Source organism: Topomyia yanbarensis, chromosome 1 (genome assembly GCF_030247195.1).
Source record: "Topomyia yanbarensis strain Yona2022 chromosome 1, ASM3024719v1, whole genome shotgun sequence".
In the NCBI taxonomy this organism is placed as follows: Eukaryota; Metazoa; Arthropoda; class Insecta; order Diptera; family Culicidae; genus Topomyia; species Topomyia yanbarensis.
Window position 1 is genome coordinate 191,267,877 of NC_080670.1, and position 25,414 is coordinate 191,293,290.

Sequence of the window (25,414 nt, forward strand, 5' to 3'; positions counted from 1 at the left end):
CACCTAAACATTCATCAGTTTGCTTTTTGACGTCGTAGCAGTTGCAACATGATTGCAGTTGCTCGTCCACATAGAAGTGCCACCTGTCCGTTTGATTCGTCGCTCGCCTGCCAAACGAGCAACATCATGGCTGTAACGTGCGGGGAGGAACAATAAGCGGTGAAACGTCGATAAACCATGTTCGAATTTGCACTCGTTTCTTTGCTGTGTGCAAAACTTATCACGCGCGCTATTTGAAATAAACGAGTGTAGTACACACTGCTATGATATGGATCGTGTACACTCGATGATCTGCAAAGTGAAGTTGGTAGGATCGGTTTGGATTGTGTTCAGCACACTGCACAGGGTGCAACGTGTGTGTGCTGCTTGTTAGCTAGCGTTGGGAAAAAAACAATATATTCATGCTATGTAAATTTCATGTCAAAATGCTTTTGGCGGGATTGTAATTACCTCCGGTAATGAACCCAATGCTGTGCAATCTAATGATGGTCTTTGAATTGTGATGGTAAATATGAAATAACCACTACAAAAATTACCGTTATTTAATTTCCATTTTCCTCGCATAGTGTTTCAGTAAACTATCTTTCACAGAAGCCGTGCAAGAGAGAGAGAGCGTTTTGAAGTGATCGACAGATTGAGAACCATTTATTTTGTATTGGTATGGTAAACGAAATATTATCAGTGTTTTGTATAAAGGTAGCATGCTATCCTTTATTAATTTCTCCTTTTTTATGTAAGTTACTACTAGCTCGTTGTTTGTAATAGGATGACCGTCATGACCGTATTCATATTGTACATAAAATGATGGTCAGTTTCCATTCCTCTCAGTAATGATTTAAATTATTGAGAGGTTCAGAAGAGAACCGTCTTACTGTTGTCAATTCATTGGAGCGAGAACCGTAACTCAATAAGCACTGCTTACTGTTTTGACTGCTAACCGTTTCATTCTCTTTCGTCCAGTAGGTTTGCCATCAGTACCGTGATATGGCTCAGCACTGAATGAACTAATTGGCACACACATATTTTGGATATACGTGATTCGTTTGTATCAGTAAGGCATCTGATAACGTGCTCTTGTAGGTATTTATAAAGAACGGGCGGACCATACTGAGTTTGTGCTAACTTAAATGTGGGGGTTAGTTGGAGATTTTGGTGGATGAGGAGATTGAGTTGTTCATTGTTTTAAATTGCTTGCATATTCCAGATCACTGAATGCGGAATATGCAAGCAATTTAAAACAATGAACAACTCAATCTCCTCATGCACCAAAATCTTCAACGTATTATTTACGAATTTGATAAATAACGGTTGGGATTTTCATTTTGAAAATTTGCAACAAAAATCATCTCAAACGACTCACTTAGAGCTTCTGTTGACAATTTACAGCACACGTTAGAAGGGAATAACTTGAGTGTATTCTACTTCATTGCAGTTATGTCTCTGACATTACCCACCCGTCTTTTTGTTTTCGTTCTCCATCTAGCACAATTTTTTACTGATCACATCAAGACAAAAATTTTCCCACTGAATCACGTGTGTTTTCCAAATAAATCACTGACAGAACTTTCCAAATCCAACCACTAATCCTAAGCCAATTTGGTAACCCAAATAGTCTTGGACTTAGAAGTTGGTTTTTAGATTGCGACTTCGAAGTTATTGGATAACTTTCGGCAAAATTAGGTAAAGCTTTAAAAACAATAGCTTTTTCACGGGCAAAAACGAACAGCCAGCTCTAATTGCAATTAGAAATGCTACATTAATGCTATGAAATGCAATAGAGTTCACTTTTCTCTCGTTGTCTCCAGTAGAGCTAGAAATGATTTGAAAAAAAAACTACTGTTTTTCAATAAAAATCAAATATTTAAAAAAAAAACTCGGGATAAGAAAAAATATGCCGTCACAAAACATGTGTAGTTTAACGATTGAAAAAACTTTGTAGACTATATGATACCCGTAGGTATGATAATAGAAAAGGTATTTAAAAAAATATTTTTGGGGTTCATTTCTTTCGGCAGAAAAAAAATCAGTTGAAAGATCTTACTTATAGGAGGATTAATCACGAAAATCATATCAGCAAATGACAGATCTTGAAATTTTTAATAAGTACTGCGAAAAAACTATTAACGTAAACTCAGCCGTTTCCACACTAGCAACCAATCACCATTTAAAATACTTTATTTATAAATTGCAAAATAATTTAGAAAATACACGAGATAAGCCGTTGTTGTAATATAGCAAGTTGTCCATGTTGATAATTTAAACCTTTTTACTGAACTTGTCAGAATGATATTTAAAAATTATTGAAATGAATTGGCTTTAAAGGGATCATCCACAACCAGCAATAATGTTGAAGGTAGTAAAGATGAAGACTTTGTGTCTTCAGCAAAGTTGTTGAAAAAAGCTTGCCCTACAACTTTGCTGAAGATATAATTTTTAATCACTTTTAGGGAGATTAATCATCAAAACAAAAGCACCATATGAAAGGGCTTGTAATGTTCACAAATTCCTCCGAAGACATTATTAACCCAAATCTAACGATTTAGGCGTAATTAAAAGATCGCATGATTTTGGCGAAAAAAAAACACTGTGCTGCGATTCGTCACGGACTACTCGGAATAGTCCCCCGACTATGGATCTTTCCTACTCCGACGAAAAGTTCCCCGGCAGTGGAAGCTCTTCCGAAACCGATGCTACCCGGGCACATACCGAGGTCGGTCCTGCGATTCTGGATGGAGGAGGACTTCCGGTTCTCCGGTACCCCGTCGACGATACGCTATGTCGCTCAGTCTAATTCCCGGCTGTGGATCTAGCCTACTTCGGTCGCGTCCGGTGGTCTTCTTTATCTCTCTTCAGTAGACTGACTAGTCGAGAGACAAGGTCGGTCCGACGATTACGGTTTTTGAAGTGTGGCTATGGGAATCGTTCTAGAGAATTAAAACCGTACAGCGTCGCTTTCTGCGATTCATGCTTCGTAGATTGCCATGAAGAGATCTTGTTCGACCACCTAGCTATGAAGCCTGGTGTCAACTAATTCAACTGGAACCCCTGCTTGTTCGAATAAATACAGCAAAAGCGTTACTCATCGCTGACACTCTGCAAAGTCGTACAGATGCCCCAACTAGTTTTGAAAGAAATCAACCTAAACGTTGCACTTCCAGCATTACGCAACAACATTACGTTCCGATTACCATTCCGACACACTGCCTATAGTATGCATGGAGCCATCGCTGGTCTACAGCGGCGTACGAAGAAGTATCTTGTCCAGTTACGTACCCGCCCGGAAAGTAGAGATTGATGGTGTAGACTGCCTTATTTGCAAAGTATGGGGTTGGCTTCTTCAAGAACCCTTTGCTTCAGTCAGTGAAAATTCTGGTTTGCAGGCAATTGCGTTTAGCAAAAAATCGAGGATGTATAAGAAAACAACTTATTTTGCAGCCAGCCTCATTTCGAACCCTTCCCTGGATCTGCTCTTCCTAGCTTGGTTCTTTTGTATGGGGCCCGTATACCTGTTCATTTTTTTGACGTTTTCAAAGCACGGTTATCGCGACACCAAACATGTTGTCTGGTCGTGTGCCTAGTGTTCTAGTGTCAGATCTCCCGGTAACGAATTCCTTCGGCCTCGTTCCAGTCCGAAATGTGCTAGCTATATCCTCGATGTCTTCTATATGTTTCTCTTTCACATATTTTAAACACGATAAATATCCGAATTAAGTTATCTCTTCTCTTTCGTTGATATGCTAACAGCTACCGGGAAAGCTGGTCCCAAAAGAGTTCACAACGGATCCAAGTAGGCCAGTCGGTGATCCGGTTCATGGTGTCCTAACAGTGATCTTCCATCTTTGTCAAATCAATCCCAAGGGGGTTTCGATGGTCTTTTGCTTTTCTCAAAAAAAAAAGTCTAATGATGTTTCTTCTTGTTTCAATTGTTAATCAAATGATAGTTCTTTTGGTTTTGGTCTGTTCTAAACTTTCGAGTTGGTAACTCCCCCTCGGTTATTTCGAGTGTGTAGCACTACCCACGTGGTTCACCGTTTTTGAGGCTTTTTGCATAAATGAAATTGAAAAGTGAATAATTTTAAATATGTAAAATTTCAAATATTTCACTTCCAGAGTCAATTAAACCGTATGAGTATTTCTTTAATAAGCTTTCAAACTTGCTAGAATTTTCTGATCTGACCAGCGATTTGCAGCTTCGGCAAACGAATTAATTAGATTGTTGAATCGAAACGGTTTTGATCTTACGCATTCAATCCTCATTCTTCATTCAATTAGCGACGTTGCTATTCGGGTGACGCTATTTTTTTCAATTTTCGAAAAACTGACATAAAAATACAGTGTACACAATACACTTTAAACTACTTCTACCCAAATTTGCAGGAGATAATACCCAATGGGTTATTTTCTACAGCGTTTTTTTCCGTGATGCAATTTGATGTGGGACACCCGTTATATGAGCGAAATATTTTTGAGGATGGTTCTACTGAAGACTTGGACCTGGTGACCGACGCTGGGGGCTTCCGGACTTGACGGTTTCGTGTTTATAAATTCGTAGGTGTAAAAAAGTTCAGTTTGTAACCAATGTTGTATTATTGTGGAGGGCTCGAGCATTTGCATGTTAACGGGTTGGATCGCGTGGGCATGTGCGTAGCTTCGCGCGTATAAATTGATTTCCATAACCGGTTAGCGAGCTCGAATACTCGCGTGGGCGTTTGAATGAACGCGCGATCTGCAATTTTGAGTGTATGGTTCAGATCTAGAAAGGAGTGTGTTTCCCCATATCACTAGAGTATTCGGTCATGGCATCCTGAGACTTCTAATATGAGTGTTTTTTAAGGCGATAGCATAGAGAACAGACATCCACGATCAAACAAATATATTAATAAAACGTGTGTAAACATTTGAATTAATATACGATAAAACACTAGTGCCGCCAGACTAACTCATCCCAACCATCCATCCATCCATTCCGGAACCGGTTAGTAATCCTGAAAGGATTAAATATGGAATCTGGCTAAAAAAAAACAACCGATTCCGACTCAATCGGTTGATACTGAATTCACTCAGAATTCCGAACCGGTTTTGGAATAGTTTGACTGGGAGGCGGAAAAACCGCTGTCAATTCAGTCGAACTGAGCCACTAAAATACATAACAACAGTAGCGCACCTGTACCTTAAAAAAACGTTAGAGATTTTTACACTAGTTGAATGCAGAAGATGGACGTCTGTTCCCTGTGACGATACTAAAGGACGTGAACAATTCAAGATCGCGTTGATGCAATCGCACTTGATATCGCGTTTTTAAATTCTTAAGTGCTAACATATTGACTCGTAATTGCATGTTCGCGTATACGTAGCCAGATTTGTATTATCGCGCAGGGACCCAGCAGTTTTAGGTTAACGTGTTTATCAGTCTTCCCAAATGAACATCGTACACAATGTTCGCTCTGGTTTTGTGCTCACATTAAACCCACACTTTGTGTACGAACTCAAACACGCTATTTCGTACCAAAACACGTGCACATGTTCACCTGCACAACCGAACCCCATGTACCTACACGGTGTGCGTACACATAGGTTAGTGGCATCAGTTTTCTCTTTCTCATTCTCACTCTCTTTCTCATCACTAGCGTTGACTCTTTTTGCCTTGTGCGAATCGATCTCGTGTACGCACCCGGTGTACGTACACGGATGTTTGAACTAGAGTTTGCACATTGTTCGCTTGGGTTTGACGATCGAAGCGAACCTGTACATCGAGACGAAGCATGTTTGAGGTTGAAAGCGCGCACGAAATTTTGAACACAGGTACAAACTTGTCGATGTTCATGGGAAGTCGTTCTTATGCCGCTGATGCTAGAACGATTGATAACTTCGCGAAATTAATCTTTATATAATCGTATAATCGTTTGCATATTTGTGTAGGCTTTGGAATGTTCGCACGGCATTCTGATGTTCAATTTTGAGTGTACAGTTCAGATGAAGCGAGAAAGTGAGACCCAGTGAGCAATTTTTTTGGCTCTGCTAGATTTATGTAAGTCTTGGTTTGGCAGCCCTGTCAGATTTCTGCGCGTATCCTGTCGGGTTAGTTGAGCTAGGGCGAACTCGGTTTCGCTCGCGTTTTCTGGCAAATTTTGACAGGAACCGAGCAAAACCCTGGCATAACTCGGACATAAACTGTGCAAAGATCCTGGCAATTCCTACCTGGTAGAATTTAGCACGAATCGAGCAAAACATCTGACAAAGATGTGGCAAGAAGCGTGCGGAAATCTTGGCCATACATTTCTGGCTAGATTCTGGATAAAAGTGAGCAGTATGGGTTGGTTTAACCTCTTCTGTCAGAAACGGTTGTTGCATTTGAGCGAATTCGTTGCCAGAATTCTCGCACAAATCGCGCAAAATGCTCGCAGAAACTCTGCCAGCATCAATTTCGCTTTGCTCAACTTTTGCTAACTTTCTGCTTACCACGCTGACCGGGTAGAAGAGAGGGAGTGTCCCCTTATCACTAGAGTGCCCGGCAACGAAACTTGTTGTCTAGTTGTGCATTTCTTCAGGAGGATTGTTCAACTGAAAGCATGTACGTAAACTGTTAGGACAGAAGGTAGGGGTTTCCGGACGTGATTGATTTATGATCGCGTGGAAACGCTAATCACAGGGGCGTTTTTATGTTGGCGAGATTGCGGATGTAGGTTTGTGTTCTACTAGAAAAACTGCACAAAATGTACGATTTGCAGCACGGAGCAGAAAAATTATTACAAATGGAGAAATTTGGGGACAAAATAACCAAGTACCCAACTTTTTCGTATTTTGCTCTATTCATATACTTTCCTTTAAAAAGAGGTACGAATTGTAATTTTCTGACTACTACTACTACTACTACTTCAAAAGTTATAGCATTTAATATATTTTTCCTCCATAGTACCAAGCGGTGGTCTAAATTTGTACAAATGATGTGAAATTTGTCGTCTTAGCTTACTTGGACATTTGTCCCAATATGAAAGGGGGCGGCTTTGAGAATTCAAAAATGTGAGTTTTTTGCAATGCCCTAGTGTGGATAACCGCAACTGCATGTTCGCGCTAGTGATCAGGGTTGTATTAACGCGTAGGGCTCGAGCGTTTGTATTGCTATGGGTAGTCGTATGTGCTGTTGCGTGAATAAACGAAGACTGCTAGGCTGCAAGGACCAAACAGGCTGTCGAATAATCATGATCGCGTCGTCATAATAGCACATGAGGCCACGTATATTAATTAGTGCGCACTAATATGTTTACCTGATAACCGGAGTGTTTTATGTATACTAGATTGACGACGTAGATATGCGCAAATTACCGCAAATTGCATGTTCGCATTCATTTTAAGACTTTTATTGCCGTCAGAGGCACAAGCGTTTCTATGGGAACGTGCGTGATCGCGTGATCATTTTTATCTCACACATGCTAGCGTGTGTACTACTTTGAGTGTTTGAATTCGTTTATACAACCATGTAGCCGTTTGTATATTCGCGTAGGTTTTCGAGTATTTGATTGTGATTGATTGTGTTTGTGTAGGAATGTGTGAATGATTGTTTGGCCCATGATTTTAGGTCTTTTCGTATTAGACCGGGTATTTGCAGGATGAAGCTTTTGCTAAAAGTGTTCAGAACTAAGCCTTACGAAAGCCTCCTCTGTCCATTTTCATCATACCAAGTTTTCAATAATGACAATATTCAAAGGCACAAATAAAATCATATTACATAACACGTCGCTGATCGCGATAGAATTAAATTCAAAATCTTCATGTTTATGGATAATTTTTTATATTGTAACGAAGTTTAATTAGCAAGGGACTGGAAAATTTGAAATATTTTTCAATATTAAGAGCCATAGTACTTAAGGAAGAGCAATGAGTTGAAAGGAAGAAAGTTCGGAAAAGGGTCATATGAGCAAGCTTAGAGTTTCCCGGCGATTTAACTTTTTGTCTTCTACACGCAGGAGTCAGTATATTTTGGTATTAAATGCGAATCACCTGGATCGGCGGCATGTATGGATAATGGCAAAATCGAGGCGCAGATACAGAAAAGTGGAATCAATTACGAAGGATACATGGACAAAGCCTTCCTACTTGACAATATACAACACAAGACACTACCATTGCACAGACATGTTCTATGTTGAAACGGCTCACGTTCATGTTGAAGTAATAATGGCAACTGCAAAACCGCAAAAACTGTTCAATAACTCCAAATCAAACACAAGCTTCATCAGTGGGGAAGTAAATGATAAAGAAGACGGATTCACACTCGTGATGGCCAGAAGTAAAAAAAAAGAAAAGCCAACTGCGATCATCAAGTATTTTTTTGTGAATTTGAGAACTGGGAAAGATTTTTTTTATTTCAGTATTTTTATTTCAACAGTCGTTTCAGGTCTCTGGTCTGTGCACTCGGATCTTAGTTAAAATTCACAATTCCGAGATTCCTGGTCTTGAAATTTTTTTGAATTCAGTTTCCCATGCCTTGGAATCTAAATGATAAGGTCCAAAATTGCCGACTCCAAAGCTAAGAAATTGGATATCTTCTTTAATTTAGTTATAACAGTGTCTGCAATTATTTCTAAGAATCTTTCTGCACGTAAATAGATTTTTTTTAATATTTTGAAAGCATAATGAATCTAATAAAAGTTTAAATATCAACGGTCAGACAATTAACTCCCGAACTCTTACATCTATCTTTATTCCACCACTCACACTGAAAACAACAAAATAATCCCATCGATTGTGGTCAAATATAGTGAACGTGCGAAATACTAAACTGCTTAATAAATCACTTTTTGTGTTCACAATTTAGAATTGCTGCGGATTTTTCCTAGCCCACAGTTGGTCAGCTCATACATCATCCAACAACCATTATTCCACTCAGACAAGACCATGCGTATGGCTTACGCATACTACATTTGCTATGGATTAGTTCCCTAGTAGGCCAAATGAACACTCGATAAATAAAGAAATCAGTTTGCTCAGTCCAAAGAAATGTCTGCTCGATTGCCATCAGCCGGTGTCAAATAAAGAGTGTCTTCGCTTTCCGGGACAAGCTTTAGGCGTTCACATGTGTCGTGTGACTGCTTGGATGATTGCGTCTAATTAGTGATAGTTTGAGTACTAGTTTAGATACATTGTCTTGCTTGGCCCCAAGTTGGTGCTAATTACTGACGATATGGATTCGAAACACAAAAATCAAACTTGGTTTCAGGTTTCCAAGTTTCCGGATTTCTATTTCTTGGCTAGCGTACTTTCTGCTTAGCTAGTGTCCGACAGAATGTTCTCATGCTTTCCAGGTTTTTTATATTTCAATTTTGTGATTTCCAGAAGTGTTTGTTCAAGGATTGCAGATTTTTAGATTTCCCGGTTTTCAAGATTTCTTGATTCACTGGTGGCCGAGATTCCTTGTGTCCTATTTTGGTAAGCAGCTATGCTACCTTCGTGGCCGTGATTCTGATTGTGATATTCAGCGTACGAGGGGATATCTCTCCTGAACTCTGCGTACAAAATACTGTCGCGTATCCTGTTTAGCAGACTGAGTCCGCTTGAGGAGTCCTTCGTCGGCGAATACCAGGTTGCTTTTCGCGAGAGCCGATCAACGACGGATCAGATGTTCAGATTGCGGATGATCCTAGACCGATTCCGGGAGTAAAACTTGCAGACCCACCATCGGTTCATGGATTTTAAGGTGGCGTACGACTCAGTGAAAAGAAATGAGCTGTTGCAGATTGTGTCAGAGCATGGTTTTCCGGCGAATCTGATTAGACTGATACGTGCGACGTTGGATGGCTCAAAATCAAGTATTCGGATTGCAGATGAGATCGCAACCTCAATTGTGGCCGTAGATGGACCGAAGCAAGGCGATGCACTTTGAAATTTGCTGTTCAATATTGCTCTTGAAAGAACTATCAGGAGAGCTGGCAAAGGAACGGAACTATCATCAAAAGGTCGACATTGATGTAATTGAAATCGATCGTAGAGTAGTGGAAGAGCCCTTCGTGTCTTTTAAGAGGCAAACAGCGATGATACGCTCAGTCATCAACTCAACCAAGATAAAGTACATGGTCGCAGGTAAAGAGAGAGGCAGGTCTAGTGGTCTTGGTTCCGAGGTACTGATGTGTTTGAAGTGGTCGAAGAATTCGTTTATCTTGGTACAATTGTGACTTGCGACGACGATGTTTCCCGTGACGTAAAATGGTGTATTGTAACTGCCAACAGGGCCTTTTACGGTCTACGTAACCAGCTTAGGTTTCGCAACCTGCAAACGTCAACAAAATTCGCCTTTTACAAGACACTGATCCTACCTGTCGCTCTTTATGGCCACGAAGCGTGGACGTTGAAGGAGGCAGATTCGGAGTTTTCGAGCGTAAATTGCTGCGGACAATACTCGGCGGGATATTCCAAAATGAAGTGTGGCCCAGACGCATGAATCATGAATTGTTCCAAGTATACAAAACTGTGGATATTGTTAAACAGATGCAATGTCGGAAGAAAGAATTGCAAAAACAATATTCAACAGAGAGCCAGGAAGATGACACCGACTTCGTGGGAGGCCACGAACACGTTCACTATACGCAGTGGAAGAGGACCTGAGATCCGTGAAGGTGCGGGGGAACTGGAAAGACGCCGACAAAGATGGAGCTCTGCGATACGGCATTGGCGATATGACGCTGCAGCTAATAAGGCGTCAAGGTATTCAGCGTACGATTCAGATGTGGGGACGTGGAGATTTCATGATCGCGTGGAAACGAGCGTTTATATGTCTGCGTTTGAGACCGCGTTTATAAATTTTAAAATGCAAAGGCGTTCACTAAATCAGCTGGACGTTTTCGAGATTGCGGGCGTAGGTTTGCATGGATTATCGCGAAGGGCTCGAGCGTTTGTATGTTAAGGACATCGCATCCCGTGTCACAAAATGGCAGTTAGAATGATTGTCGTTATTTCTTCTTCTTATTGCTGGTTTATCTTCAAAACCACGTGCTCACACAAGCTATAATCACTTGTAACTTTGCTGTCTTGCCTCACATTGACTAACAATTGTATCACTGTATATAGGAATAACAATATACGATGCTTAGTTTTGAGAAGTATCTGAATCGTCTTACTAGAAAAGAGTGAATTCTCTCATGCCACCCTGAAACTTGTTTATCTAGTATATGTGAGTGAAATTTCTTTCTGAGGATGGTCCTACTGAAGATTTGGACCTAGGCGCCTAGGACCGCCCGTCGCGACGCTAGGGACTTCCGAAGGTGACGGATACATGCATTTATGTAATCATACTTGAGATCGTGTTTATTAATGCGTATGTGTTAAAAAGTTCACCTAATCACAGGGGCGTTTTCATATTTGCGAGAACACGGGTATTGGTTTGCGTGGATGATCGCCATTGCATGTTCGCGTTCGTGACTAATGTTGTATTATCGCGGAGGGCTGGAGCGTTTGTATGTTAACAGGTTTGATCGCGGGAACTTTACGTGATTAAATTCATTTGTATAATCAGTCAACGAACGGTTACACGCTCGAACATTCCCATGGGCATTTGAATGCCCGCGCGATTTGTAATTTTGATTGCACGGTTCAGATCTAGAATGGAGTGAGTTTCTCCATATCACTAGAGTATTCGGTCATGGCGCCCTGAGACTTCTAGTGCAAATGTTTTTTTTTGAGGCGATGCTGAAGGACGTGAACAATTCATGATCGCGTTGATGTAACCGCACTTGATATCGCGTTTATAAATTCGTAAGTGCTAACATACTGACTTGATCTCCGGCGCGTATGCAAGTTCGCTGGCGACCAGATTTGCATTATCACGCAGGGACCCAGCAGTTTTAGGTTAACGTGTTTCTCAGTCTTCTCAAATGAACATCGCACACAATGTTCGCTCTGGTTCTGTGCTCATATTAAACCCACACTTTGTGTACGAACTCAAACACGCTATTCCGTACCGAAACACGTGCACATGTTCGCATGCACAATCGAACCCCATGTACACGTACACGGTGTGCATACACATAGGTTAGTGGCATTAGTTTTCTCTTTCTCACTCCCTCTCATCACTAGCGTTGACTCTTTTTTGCCTTGTGCGAATCGTTCTCGTGTACGTACCCGGTGTACGCTCACGGATGTTTGAACTAGAGTTTGCACATTGTTCGCTTGGGTTTGACGATCGAAGCGAACCTGTACATCGAGACGAAGCATGTCTGAGGTTGAAATCGTGCACGAAATTTTGCACACAGCTGCAAACTTGTCGATGTTCATTGGAAGTCTGTGTGGACGTTTTTATGCCACAGATGCTAGCACGATTGATAACTTCACAAATCTTTATATAATCGTATAATCGTTTGCATATTCGCGTAGGCTTTTGAATGTTCGCAAGCCATTCTGATATTTAATTTTAAGTGTACGGTTCAGATGAAGCGAGAAAGTGAGACCCAGTGAGCAAATTTTCTGGCAGAGACCGCTCTGCTAGATTTCTGTAAGTCTTGGTTTGGCAACCCTGTCAGATTTCTGCGCGTATCCTGTCGGGTTAGTTGAGCTAGGGCGAAATCGGTTTGGCTCGCGTTTTCTGGCAAATTTTGACAGGAACCAAAAGCAAAACCCTGGCATAACTCGGACATAAACTGTGCAAAGATCCTGGCAATTCCTACCTGGTAGAATTTAGCACGAATCGAGCAAAACATCTGACAAAGAAGTGGCAAGAAGCGTGCGGAAATCTTGGCCGTAAATTTCTGTCTAGATTCTGGGTAAAAGTGAGCAGCATCAGTTGGTACAACGGCTTCTGTCAGAAACGGTTGTTGCATTTGAGCGAATTCGTTGCCTGAATTGTCGCACAAATCGCGCAAAATGCTCGCAAATACTCTTTACTTTTTGCTTGCTACGCTGACCGTGGGTCTTCGTTCTTACTGAAGTCCCCAGTTGCGACGCCCTGAAACTTGTTGTCTGGTGTATATAAGTTCCGTATTTTTTCGAGTGGGAGCTCACGGACGAGTACGATTAATTATTTCGTGAGAAAAGGGAGGCGCTTGAGACCACGTTTATACATTCGTAAGTGTTAACACGTTGACCTAATCACCGGGAGGATTTAATGATTGCGACATGATGTGTCCTGAGGTATGCATGAATAGTCGCGGTTACTTCGGGAATTGTATTATCGAGAAAATCTCGAGCGTTTGTATGTTAGTGTGCGTGTTCTCTTTATGGCTTGGGTGTATCGCGTATCACGCAGATGCTAGCACGTTAGTAATTTCGTGTGTACTAATGCACTTCTATAACCGTGTGTTCGGGTGCATATTCCCGTGTGTCGAGAAATAGCAAAGGAAGAAACAACACATTAATTAGACATTTATTCGGTAATAGTTAGATGGACGTACGACTCCTATACTACAATATACTAGAGAAAGACATTGGATATTGTGAAAATAATTTGCAGAACGGCAAAAAATTAAAATTAAATAAACGATGACGTAAAGCAGATGAAAAAAGAACATTATTATTCCGAACACCACAGAAATAGTCCAAACACTAATTAATGACTGAACATTGGATTGGGCTAGTGAGAGTAGGAAAAGCATGCCACATAACAAGACCCAAGAAGCCGTCCCGTCCAGCTCAATGCACCACTATCGAGACAACATCAACATCTTAAAGCAACTTTCTTTTAGAGATTAATTTGAAAAAGATCTGTAATATTGCTTGAAGATGTTCGTAATACCAAATTGAACAAGTGAAAATTCAAAGATTATACAGGAAAATTACAAATTAAAATTTAGCAAAATTAGCTGATTTGACCAGCGATTTGTAGTTTCGGCAAACGAATTATTTTAATTGCTGCATCAAAACGGTTTAACTCTTACGCATTCAATCCTCGTTTTCCCGGTAAAAACGTATTCGAAGCGAAGCAAAAACTTAAACAATTTGTATTTGAATATGTGTATCAAATTTCCAACCGCTCTCCCCCTCACCCGCGTTACATGTAAACCCACAAATCGCATTATTAGCGGCAGTTTCAACCAACTAAAACCGACCCCAAAAACGGAAAACGACGCACCGATGAGCAGACCGACCAACCAACTCGCTGCTCATTTTGTCAACACATTGCTGCAGATATGTGTATTATCAATAATTTATAACGAAAAACCGGTTCACTGCTTTGCCGGGGAGGGGTAGGTAAAGTTTCCCGCTAATTATAACTTGCTGTGCACGGAAATTGGAAATTCAGGATCATCGCGTTGAAAGTTTTGCATTACAAACGGTCCCGGCTATAGCCTGCCGTTACGGCGTATGCGTGTGTGTTTGTGTGCGGTGGCCTACTATTTGTCTATTTGTTGATATCTCCTGTTGCACTGCAACCCGCAAACGGGGGAATGAGCTACCCGCTGCTGTTGAGTGCGAAACAGCGTTCCCATTTGAAGCGCTATGGTGTTTGGTTGATGGAAAACTCACGCATGCATGGGAGGGATGGATGTTGGCTATAGTTCCTAAACTGGGTAAACAGGGTGCGTGGCCGTGGATGGAGGAAAGTTATTGTGAGTAGTGGAAAAAAATGGTTAGAAACTGCACTCCAGCACCGATGCATGGATACGTTTTCATGGTTCGAGATTGATTACAAACGATTCATTATTGAATATGATCTGTAAATGCCATTATTTAGTGCCGGTGGTCAGGTGAGCGATTGATTTGAAAATCTATTCTTCGGAACAGGTTGTGGAATTTTCCACTAGGGGTGGGCTTTTTTTTCCTATCAACAAGTCGGATTAGATTCTAATTTATTTTTAATGGTTTAAGGTATTGAAAAATTTACCGGGGGTCCATAGGTGGCGTTGAAGTGCTTTGGTCGAGACGAGATTCAGAAACTTTTTCTCTACCCACAGACATACCTTTAGGGGTTCTATTTAGTGCATTGAATAGAATCGGCGAATTGGTTTCTAACCGCTTCAAAACCGATTTGTCCTGTGAAACTAACGTCCATTTTTTCTCTATTTCCTTCCAGCACCCCAAGGTTTCTGCAACGGCAACAACAACAGCTACAACAACAACAACAACCACCAGAACAACAACAACAACAAGTCCTTCCCAACATGTCCTCACCGTCGGCGGTACCACTGTACGCCGGCCGCTATCAAACGCCGAACGGTTATCCACCGATGAACGGGGAACCGGCGGAACCGCTCGACTTCCGTAAGGTCGAATCACTTCGCAGGTATGTCTGGACTTTCCCTAGGAACAAGCGGCGGCTGATGAGTTCCGCTGGTAGCAGCGTTCGCTGCTCACGGAGCAGTCAATGAACAACTCAGCCCACCCATCTCGAATCGAAAAAAAAACCGAAAAATCAACCTATAATCTTGTACATTCATCATGCGAGCTTGAATCAAGGGAAACACACACACATATGTACTAAAATCAAAGCTAAAAGTCAAAGTTTTATAACTATTTAATAAGAGTAAAAAAACAATGGAATCCGTCAAACGGAAGTGAGCTAGTCTATCATCGAATAAAAACTTGCAAATCATCCTAAAACCGTGTAAATTTCGGAAAAGCAGTACTAATATGCAAATAAGATAATAAAAACTGATAATAAAGCTAAGAATAGTGGAAATTCAGGTTCAACTTTAATACTAAACCTATACAATAATAGATAAGAAGAAACATATAACATATCTCCGTCTCGTTCCTCCAGTTAATACACCGAATAAACGAATAAACGTTTTAACGAAATGTCACGAATAAATATGCTGTTAAATATTGCTTTTTGCCAACTAATAGGCGACGCCAAACTTATAAACCATTGCTTGCTTGAGTAGAATTTTAACATCATCAACCAGTAGAGAATCGCTTCGCTTCCGGTAGTAGTTTTTGAATCGCAATTAACCGAATAAATCAAACCTAAAACAAGACATGTAAATGATCCGTAGAGTTTCCGAGTACAAAACGAAATTAGATAAACCAAAAAAAAACAATGAATGAATACTACAAAACAGTGAGCAGGTTTACTCAAAAAACTGTAAAATCATTTAACCCGCATTCATAGGTAGATTAATTGACTTATAAAAAAATACATATTGTAAATCGAATCATTAATCCCACTCCTAACCAAGGCCAAATTTTTAATAACCGGTTCAATCCCACCCCACGCGTTCGTTCGACCGATTCAAATCAAACCGATCAAAACTAAGTAAACCGGGTGCTCGCGCGATTAAAATGTGTGCTGTTTTCCCTTGCACCGTGTGTAATCGCAATTCAACTGGAAACACTTCCGCTGGCGTCATTCATCATGATCAACCGATCAGCCTCTTCAATCAACAAACAATCATCAATCAATCAACAAACAACAATCAAATCTGCAGTGACGCAGCCCTGCTGGCGAGCAGCAGTATCATCATCAACAACAACAGCAACTGACCTGGCGGCCAACAATTCACCAAACAACAATCAATCAATGACGCCCGGAGTGTTTTCAGCTTACTTCTATCGATTCCTGCTGGCAGCACTGCACTACCGGTCAGTGCCCGTGGTGAGTAGTTTTTGTCTGATTTGATTTTTCAAAGGTATTTTGATAAAATATTTATAGTAAGTACGTCCAGTCGAACCAAGATTCTGTGAGAGTGCCCGGCTCAAATGAAATAACCGGTTCAGAGAAGGAATCGGTTATTTTATTTTAGCTCAAATTCTGACAGACTTTCGTATCGATTTTCGGTTGAAATTGAACTGGTAAAAGATTTTGTGACGAATGAGGTTTAAGTAGATTGACGTTTCGTGAGAAATACTTCTAGAAATCGTTTTTCGGGTGAACTTAACCCTAGAACGTTGCACTTGCGTTTTCCACCCTAGAACGTTGCACTGGGGTACAAATGTACCCCACGCGTTTGATCGCAATTTTTGGCAGGTAAAAATACAAACAAAAGAAATTTATAATACATCATTTTCTTCGTTTTTTAATTGCGAAAGTAGCTGTATGAGTGAAAGTACGGAATTTATTAAATCAATGATACATAAATTGGTTTGAACAAAAAAAAATTAAAAAGAACGCTGTTTTGACTTTTTCCACAAAAATTACTATATCTTTACGAATTTTCAACCGATTTGAAAAAAATCAAACGATTCTAAAAGTTGAAAGAATGGTTTAGAAACGGTATAGAATGAACTTTCGATATTTTTGAAAAGTGCAATTTTTTAAAAGAGTGAAAGTTTAAAAATCAGGTTTTGGAAAATATCACGAAATGCGGTGGAAATTGAAATGAAAAAAAAACTATTTCTGACCAGTAATACATTGGTGACACGCAACGTTACAGTTACAGCAGTTACTGTGCGCAAATTATACTTATGAGATATTGTTTTAAAAAACTATAAAAAAAAACACTACAACAATAAGAATCAGCAAAAATAAGAACGATTTTTTCTCTACCTTAAAATTAATTGAGTAAATGACTAAAAACAATTTTATAATACTAATTGTTACTTACGTAGTAAAACAACCACTTTTAAAACTGGTAATGTCACGAATCTTATTTCCACTGGCAGTACAAAACCTGACCGTACACTGGGGTACAAATGTACCCCACGCCAACTTCGACACCTGCTTCCACGAAGGCTATAAGCAAACTGGCTATACCACCTTTTCCTACTCTTACTAGGAACTCTAAATTGAATTATGACAGTTAGGGTCCCTGTTCAGTTAAAAGCCGAATTCTCATCTTCACACGGATCCAAAGAAGACGTGGGGTACATTTGTACCCCAGCGCAACGTTCTAGGGTTAATCTCCGAATGAAAATTTGACATCACAGTTTCTGCTGTTTCCCATTTATATGTCAGTGTCATTCAAGAATGTCAACGCGGGACCTGTCAATAGCATTCGAGCATTTGAGTCGGAATTCAGGCCCGTAGCCAGGATTTTGTTTAAGGAAAAGCTAAAACTTGTTGCATAGATGTGTTAATTTCGGTGACTTGAAATAGTTACTGGAAACTAAATGTATTTTAAAAAGTTCACAATAAAAACAGTCCCAAAAGTAAGGCAATAGACAATGTGTTATCTGATACAAGAAAGGGTATAGTACATCGATGAATTATTGCTTTTGAATTTGATTTTTATTATTATATAAAAATTACAATATTCACCGTTGGAATTTGCAAACGGCGTCTGGTGGGTTCCTCCATCATGTAACTCGGAGCCAAAGAATTGAATTCTGACTGAATATGGCGTTCCCGATCTCCTATTACAAATTAAGCTCTACGCATCAACCCGTGTCCTCCGTCCACGAACACCGCTGCAGGGTGGGCGTAGCGTAGTTGCTAAATCGATTGCCTTGTACGCAGCGCATCTGGGTTCGAGTCGCAACCCCGCACATAGGGTTAGAAATTTTTCTGAAGAGATTTTTCTAACCCGAAGAGGCGAATGACCTTAAGGTTAAAACCTCTAAAATCTAAATTAAAAAAAAACACCGCTGCAGACTAAAATGCGCAACACTAACTACGCTGCCACCAGACCGATTTACGAAATGACCCGTCGTTTGAACGATTATAGCGACATCTTCGACTTCGATATTAGTTCTACACAGTTTCGTAACCGTTTGTTGCCAGCTTAGGTCATTTCTTTTTAGTTTAGTTTAGATATAACTGGCCCGCAAGTTGGTGTCAGTTACTGACGAGTGGAACACGAAACTTTCAAATCCAAAAAAATAACATTCAAAGTCCACGTGGACATTCCCAATACCCTCACCCTCTCCCATGGACAAGCGGATGGACTTTCTCGCAACCCCTACCCTCCCCAAGATTATTACCGTAGTATACGGATGGCCGCTAATCTTTTGCAAAACTTTTTTCAGTGTCAGTCTACGTGGCCTACTGTGTAGTTCCTTCTAGCAGTTGGATTTGCTATGATGCTGGCAGTTAAACTTTCTAAGTCAATTCAAACATCTTGACACAAATCTGCTGGTGGTTGGTACGTTCTTGTTTCTTCCTGCGTGATTTCTGATCATCTCTCTCAATTTATTCCAAAACGAACAAAAAAACTGACCAAGAGACTGCCACATACTGAAGACATGAAATCGAAATTATTGGATTTATAGAGTCAACCAGTCACAACATTTTAGTCGCAACCGTGTTTTTATACGGAACGAATTCCTCGCATGAAAATGATATTAAGTGCCAAAAAATGATATTGCGTTAAAATGATGAGAAAACAAAGACTGTCGTCTCGGCTATAGCATTCTCAGTAAATTGAAATATTTTTTGCTTAGTACGCTTGCATGTGATGCCTAGTATTCATAATAAGAGTACAGAGGGCACAGATCTAATACAGCGATTGAAATTGGGTACAATTCAAATATTTGTCATTTGAATTCAAAATACAGTTGCCAACACCGAATATTACACCTGAGTTTTGTAAAACATGACAATCATTTGGGATGAAGCGTTCACTTTTGGAGAGTTTTTGTGCTCAGTCGTCCATAAAAATAAATTTTTCTAAAAAACTCGTTTTGTGGACTCGGTTCAATACTTCTGCCAATCGGAGCCTATCTATTTTCAACAAGAAAAATAAAAAAACGAGTTTTAATGGTTCTTCAGCAGATCTCGCGCAAGCTCTTAACCATTGCAGGTGGACACCTGTTTACTAGGCGGGGAAACATTTTTTCCTCACAAACTACGTATAGGGGGTCGTTCATAACTATCTCGTTGTTGCTTTTATATTCGTGACCATCTGATGTCTTCCTCGTAAGTTGTCTTTACGAGTGTAAATTTCCTTAATAATTGTGCTGGCTGTAGATTTTGAGATACTCGACGCAGTTTTTGCTCAGTAAGATTATTTTGACTCAAGTGAAATTTTTTAAAAGGGCATTTCTACGTGCTATAATTTCAATTTTTTTTGTTCGTTTACTGTATTTTATACAGCAAAACTTTCTGAAAGTGAGTTTCAGGGAATGAACATTTCTGTACGAAAAAATATACACTGAAAAAAAATATTGCGTCATTTTTCACAAAAACAAAAATTTGTGTTTAAAATTTGAATTGAAAAAACCCATTTTTTTCTAATTTCGCATTTTGGAAGATTTTTGTTAAATGCATTTTGATTTACAATGATACTTAGAATTATATTCTGTAATAAAATTGCAGTTTTTTATATCAATTAGTATGAAATTTAAAAACATGTATAAAGCTATTGTTAGAAAAACTTTTTTACCGATAAGTTCTCCACCATACAATTTCATTTTTCTTTTTTTTAGGTTTTTATTGACAAAATACAAAAAAAAATGAAAAATGGGTTTTTTGCAATTTAAATTTTTAATGTAAATTTTTGTTTTTGTAAAAATGACACGTCTACGCCCTTTTAAAAAAAGTGCACTTGAGTCAAAGTAACCTTATTAACTGTGGAAAACGCTTAGTACTTCCATGCCGGTGAAACCTGTAAAGTTTCCTCGGAATATAAGATGGTCGGTCACGATTTTGGAGATTTTCGGACGGATCTTCGTGGAATTCCTTATAAGCGAAGACGCCATCTTGAGCCGAGCCAATCTTTGGACCTCTTTTTTGGGAACACTGCTAGAGTTTAACAATGGATGGGAAGGTTGCCATTTTGTCTGCATTTCTCTCCGCATATCTCTCCCTGGAGGATAACTAGTGACAAATGAGGTTTAACTCTAGATTGACGTTTCGTTAGCAAAAAATTAAAGGAGTCGGTTTCGGGTGACCTTAAGATTCCCCATCTCTGATAGAAAATTCGACATCTCTACGTTTTGTTTACCAGTTTTGTATCAGTGTTTTTCAAGAGTGTCGACACAGTAATTGATCAATAGCATTCAAATCGAGCAAAATCCCTTCGAGTTCTTTCCGAACGAGGACATTGCGCTCAATTTGAAATGAGATATCTGACGATGAACTTTGGATGCAACATGAACGGATCGCTTGCCACATCATATCCCTTTGACCGATTTTTTTCATTTTGATTAGACTAACGTCACCTGGAAACTCCTCCGCAGTACAGTGTTACAAAATTGTAGAACTGGCAGTGAACTGGTATTGAATTTGACAAGTCAGTTGTACAGAGATCGAGACGGCTTTTTGAAAGGTTTTCCCAAACCTTTTTGTTATTTTGCGAACTGCAGACTTTGAACATGTTTGCATGTTTACTTTCTAATTAGATTTCTGACATTGATTTTTTCTTCCTTATCGAAGCTACCACTTTTCGGTCAAATTCCGCCCAAGTAACTAATAAGCTTTATAACGTAGCCTAATATCTGCTTTAGATCAACATATAGGGCAGTTAAGCCATTCATTCCATTATGCCATTATTCAATGCCATTATTATGCCAGAAAACACGAAATATTGTGCTTCGCTCTGGTTCTGTGCTCATATTAAACCCACATTTTGTGTACGAACTCATACCAAAACACGTGCACATGTTCGCCTGCACAACCGAACTCTGTGTACGTACACGGTGTGCGTACACCTCTCGTACACACAGGTTCGTGGCACCAGTTTTCCTCTTCTCACTTTCATCATCACTAGCGTTGACTCTTCTTGCCTTGTGTGAACCGTTCTCGTTTACGCACACGGATGTTAAAACTTGATTTTGAACATCGTACGTTTGGGTTCGACGTTCGAGGCGAACACGTACATCGAGACGAAGCATGTTTGAGGTTGAACACGTGCACGAAATTTTGTACACAGGCACAAACTTGTCGATGCTCATGGGAAGTCTGGTTATTGTTCTAAAAGGAAACAAACTAAAAACTGTTTTTTTTTTTCAATAGATTCAAGGTTAGAAATAAAAAAAAGGATTGAGATATTGACTCACAGTATTAATCTGCATCAGATAATGCCGCAACCCGCAAACCCCTAAAGATCACTATTAACTCCCTTCCCTGCATTGTAATGAATAGAGTAGAATGGGGTCAAATAGGTATGGGAATACAATAGGTATAAGGAATTATCTTTACTATGTTATTGTAGAGGTCGCTCCATCTTGTGTGAATTAGATACACGGTAAAGAACATCGTTGACGACTATCATTTCGGCTGTTGTTCGGCGTGGACCAGCTGTATTAGTTACGGCGTCGTTTATGTTCTGTGAAAGCGCATTGCCTTTCGTCCTCAGAACAGTACATTTAATCAATGTAAAAAAAATGTCAAGTGAGTTTTTTCTTACGCAAAAATAATGCTGAACACGAGTTTTGTGTTGGTTTTACGATATTTTTGTTCTTGAAAAAAATACGAATATCGACATAAAACTTAGACATGAGGCACGATAGATTAGCCGTTTAGGGGTTCTATAGGTCACTACTTTAATGTTAAATGTGAATTATTTTGACAGCAGGATTGTGCGTAATTTCAAGTGAAAAACTCCAAAACGAAGTGAAGCGGACATAACAACGCAAGATGGCGTCAGTATTCGATCAACTTCGAAACAATTCGAAACATTACATGCTCATGTGGAAGGAAACTGCTTAACAATATAATAATTTAATGTTGAAGTAGATAATCGAAAAAAAAACAGTTTCCGAATAAGAGAAGAAAAAGGAATCCGAAAAAATGCTCCAATGCGCTTACGTGATCCTCACACAGCTAAGCAGCCACGTGAGCCGAAATGCACAACTTCAATTCGACACTCTGACGACAACGAGGACACCGAAGAAGTCATTCGCAAGTACAAAGTCAAACACAGTTGCTGAAAAAACATATTTTTTTCAACATTCCCTCATTCCGGTTTCATGATTTTTCACATCATTTGCCTGACTCACTTGACCCGCCTCTATTCCATTCTTGTCGGAATTTCGTTCTCACACAATATGATGAAAATTAACTTTAGCAAGTGTCGAACAGATGTACCTTGCCTCGTTCTTTTACGGCAAGTGCGAATTCTGCTTCGGATACTGTCTAGGCTATGGTTGCATATGTTGTCGAATGAAATGAAATATGCCGAATATAAATTTCAAGAGGAGTTGTATAACGAATAAACCTGCTGCATTACGATAACATTATATTGGTTTTATATTTGCTTTATAATGGCACTAAATGCATATGTAAAGCATTCATGCTTTAAAGATCTTTGTTGTTATACATTTATGATGCTAATGTAGAGCTTAATTGCATTGTAAATGCTACAATAGAGATTCAATGCAACATTAGTGCAAGTATATAGCCAATATTGTGCAATAGCTTAATGCGTACTTGGTTACATGGGCGGGTTAGAAGTACAGTTTTTTTGCCGCTTCCTAGCAATTTACCCAAAGAATAGTCTTCCCCAAACTTGTTTATGATGGATCTTCCACTTAGACATTTTCGCTTGTTTTTAGAATACCTGGTGATCCTGCTCTATTGGAGCAGTACTCTCTTTTGTAAACTTGAGCAGTAGATTACAGCCTTTTGGATGAGCATGTCGAAACTCTGACGCCAGGCGGCGCTAGTGAGTATTAAATTTTTTCGACCGACCGTATCTCATGTTTCTGATTTTTCTAGCAGATCAGCATGTCTTCGGCAAAGTTGTTCAGGGGATCAAAAGCTATTAGGTGGTATGCCGAATAGTTCGGCATTCTGCCACTGGGTGATGCCGACAGGCATGCCATTTTTTGATCTACTGTATCTTGAGTTCGTGGCGGTGTCTTCGGCGTAGAACCAACGAGATGGTGGTGGAATCCACGCGTAAAGTGACGGTTCCGAACGGAACGAAGCAAGGTTTGGGCGAGACGTCGATTCCGTCCACGAGCCCTAAAAGCATCAAACAACAAATTTGCAACCGCATCGCTCGGGCTCAATCGATCAAGCGTGAGATGCTTCTCTTGCTATTCTGCCGCTAAATTTCTTACCCATCCAGCCGTTTGTCATGATCAGTTTTCTTAGAAAGTCAAGCAGAAGCTGTTCGTTTTGGTTCACTGAATCATACGGTGCCTTGAAATCCACAAACGGCTGGCGAGTCCGCTGGCCGTATTTTCGAAATTTGTGCAAGATACGTCGCGGAGTAAATAAATCGTAGGTTTTGGTATGCACTGTCAAACAATTCAACTAACGGGGGCACAGTTTCTTAAACAGAACATGCCTAGTTAGATATTACCCTTGAGTTTATTGTTTTCGTAGAGATGGCATGAGGCCATCCAACCAATCCGACATTATTTCAACAGGTGTTTACCGCTTTCTTAGTCGGTAATATTTGGGCAAACGATTAGTTTTATCAATTGCCCAACGTTCCGGTCGTTTTTGATGGCCTTTTTCAAGGGAGACTGGAATTTTTATTAATGGTCGGAAAGTTAAAATATGAAATACAAAAACACGAGACAATAAAATACAAGAAGATATAAAACATGTAGCGCATTTTTTCTTCCGCTGTGATCATCCCGATCACGTACTGGATTGCTTTGTACTGCCGCTCATTTCCTACTTTTAGATATTCGAACGGGATTACTTTATTGCCAAACTCGTCAATCATTCTTCATCCTTGTGCTATCTCTAGTTTTTGTTAAGTAGCTTGTTATTTGACACGGTTCAATGTGTGAACCATGTGTCTTTTATATATTTGCAGCAAATAAAAATAAAGACATTTTTAAATTACTATAGAATCCAGCGCACGAAATTATCTATTGCGTGCGAAGATTTTTTTTCCATGGCGGTGAGGCATTTTAGCATCGCCCGATGATCATTTAGTCTGCTTCCTTGATCATCGCTTTCGCTAACCCTATCATCGCTGCAGTTATCTTGAAGATCACGATCGATTTGCTGACTACGGTCGTATAGCGTGCCTATCTACTGCTTTGCATCTAATTTGGCGGAGCTGTTTGTTGCTGTAAAAGTACAGAATCGCGGTTTTTCATCAGAGCTCAGAAATATTGACATCCACGGGTAGAATTGAAAGAAGCCGCGTTAAAGCGGATGTTTGAACTACTTGCGTCGGGCTTCATTCATCCCATGTACACAGTGTGCTTTGGGCGTAGCGGATACCACGTTTTAGGGTCATGAAGAAGGGAAATAGAGCTTTTTATCTGCATTCTTACCACTCGAACATCGCTGGGGGATGAAATTCCCCTAAGCGTCGTATTTAATTGAGACAACTTTGCCATCTTGCGATATGAATATGCGGATTGCGCTAGCAGGTAGTCCATCTTAACCTTAAAGTTATCCTGTTCAACAAGGTGTGATATGTTGTTGCTGCAGATAAATTAATCTCATGAGATACGAGCTTTGAATTGCATAAGTCCCACATTTCGAATATGATGAAGCTGAATAAGATTAATATCATATCAATGGCTGCTATGAAACAACGCTTCACTATGAATGCTTTGTAATCATCGAATGTACTTTCCTCCATCTCCGCTAGTACATTTTCATTCTACCCTGACGTAACGTGTAGCCGCTGCAAGCATTCGGCTTCTAGACTGGCCTTGCGCGAATCCCACACACCACCAGAATTTGGTCAGAGTCGACGTT

The 25,414-nt window shown here is 39.9% G+C and overlaps 1 protein-coding gene across 8 annotated transcripts in view; it reads left to right on the top strand.

Annotated features, from left to right (window-relative positions):
• Positions 1 to 25,414, top strand: part of LOC131685169 (sex determination protein fruitless) — a 624,000-nt gene that overhangs the window by 134,782 nt on the left and 463,804 nt on the right. For 7 of the 8 annotated variants that reach the window (XM_058968683.1, XM_058968704.1, XM_058968721.1 and 4 more), the window contains one exon: positions 14,996 to 15,205. In XM_058968683.1, the coding sequence (XP_058824666.1) occupies positions 15,084 to 15,205 (122 nt within the window). In that variant the 5' untranslated portion in view covers positions 14,996 to 15,083. Of the gene's footprint in view, positions 1 to 14,995; positions 16,517 to 25,414 lie in introns of those variants that run through there. The other variant, XM_058968736.1, reaches the window with a different exon arrangement.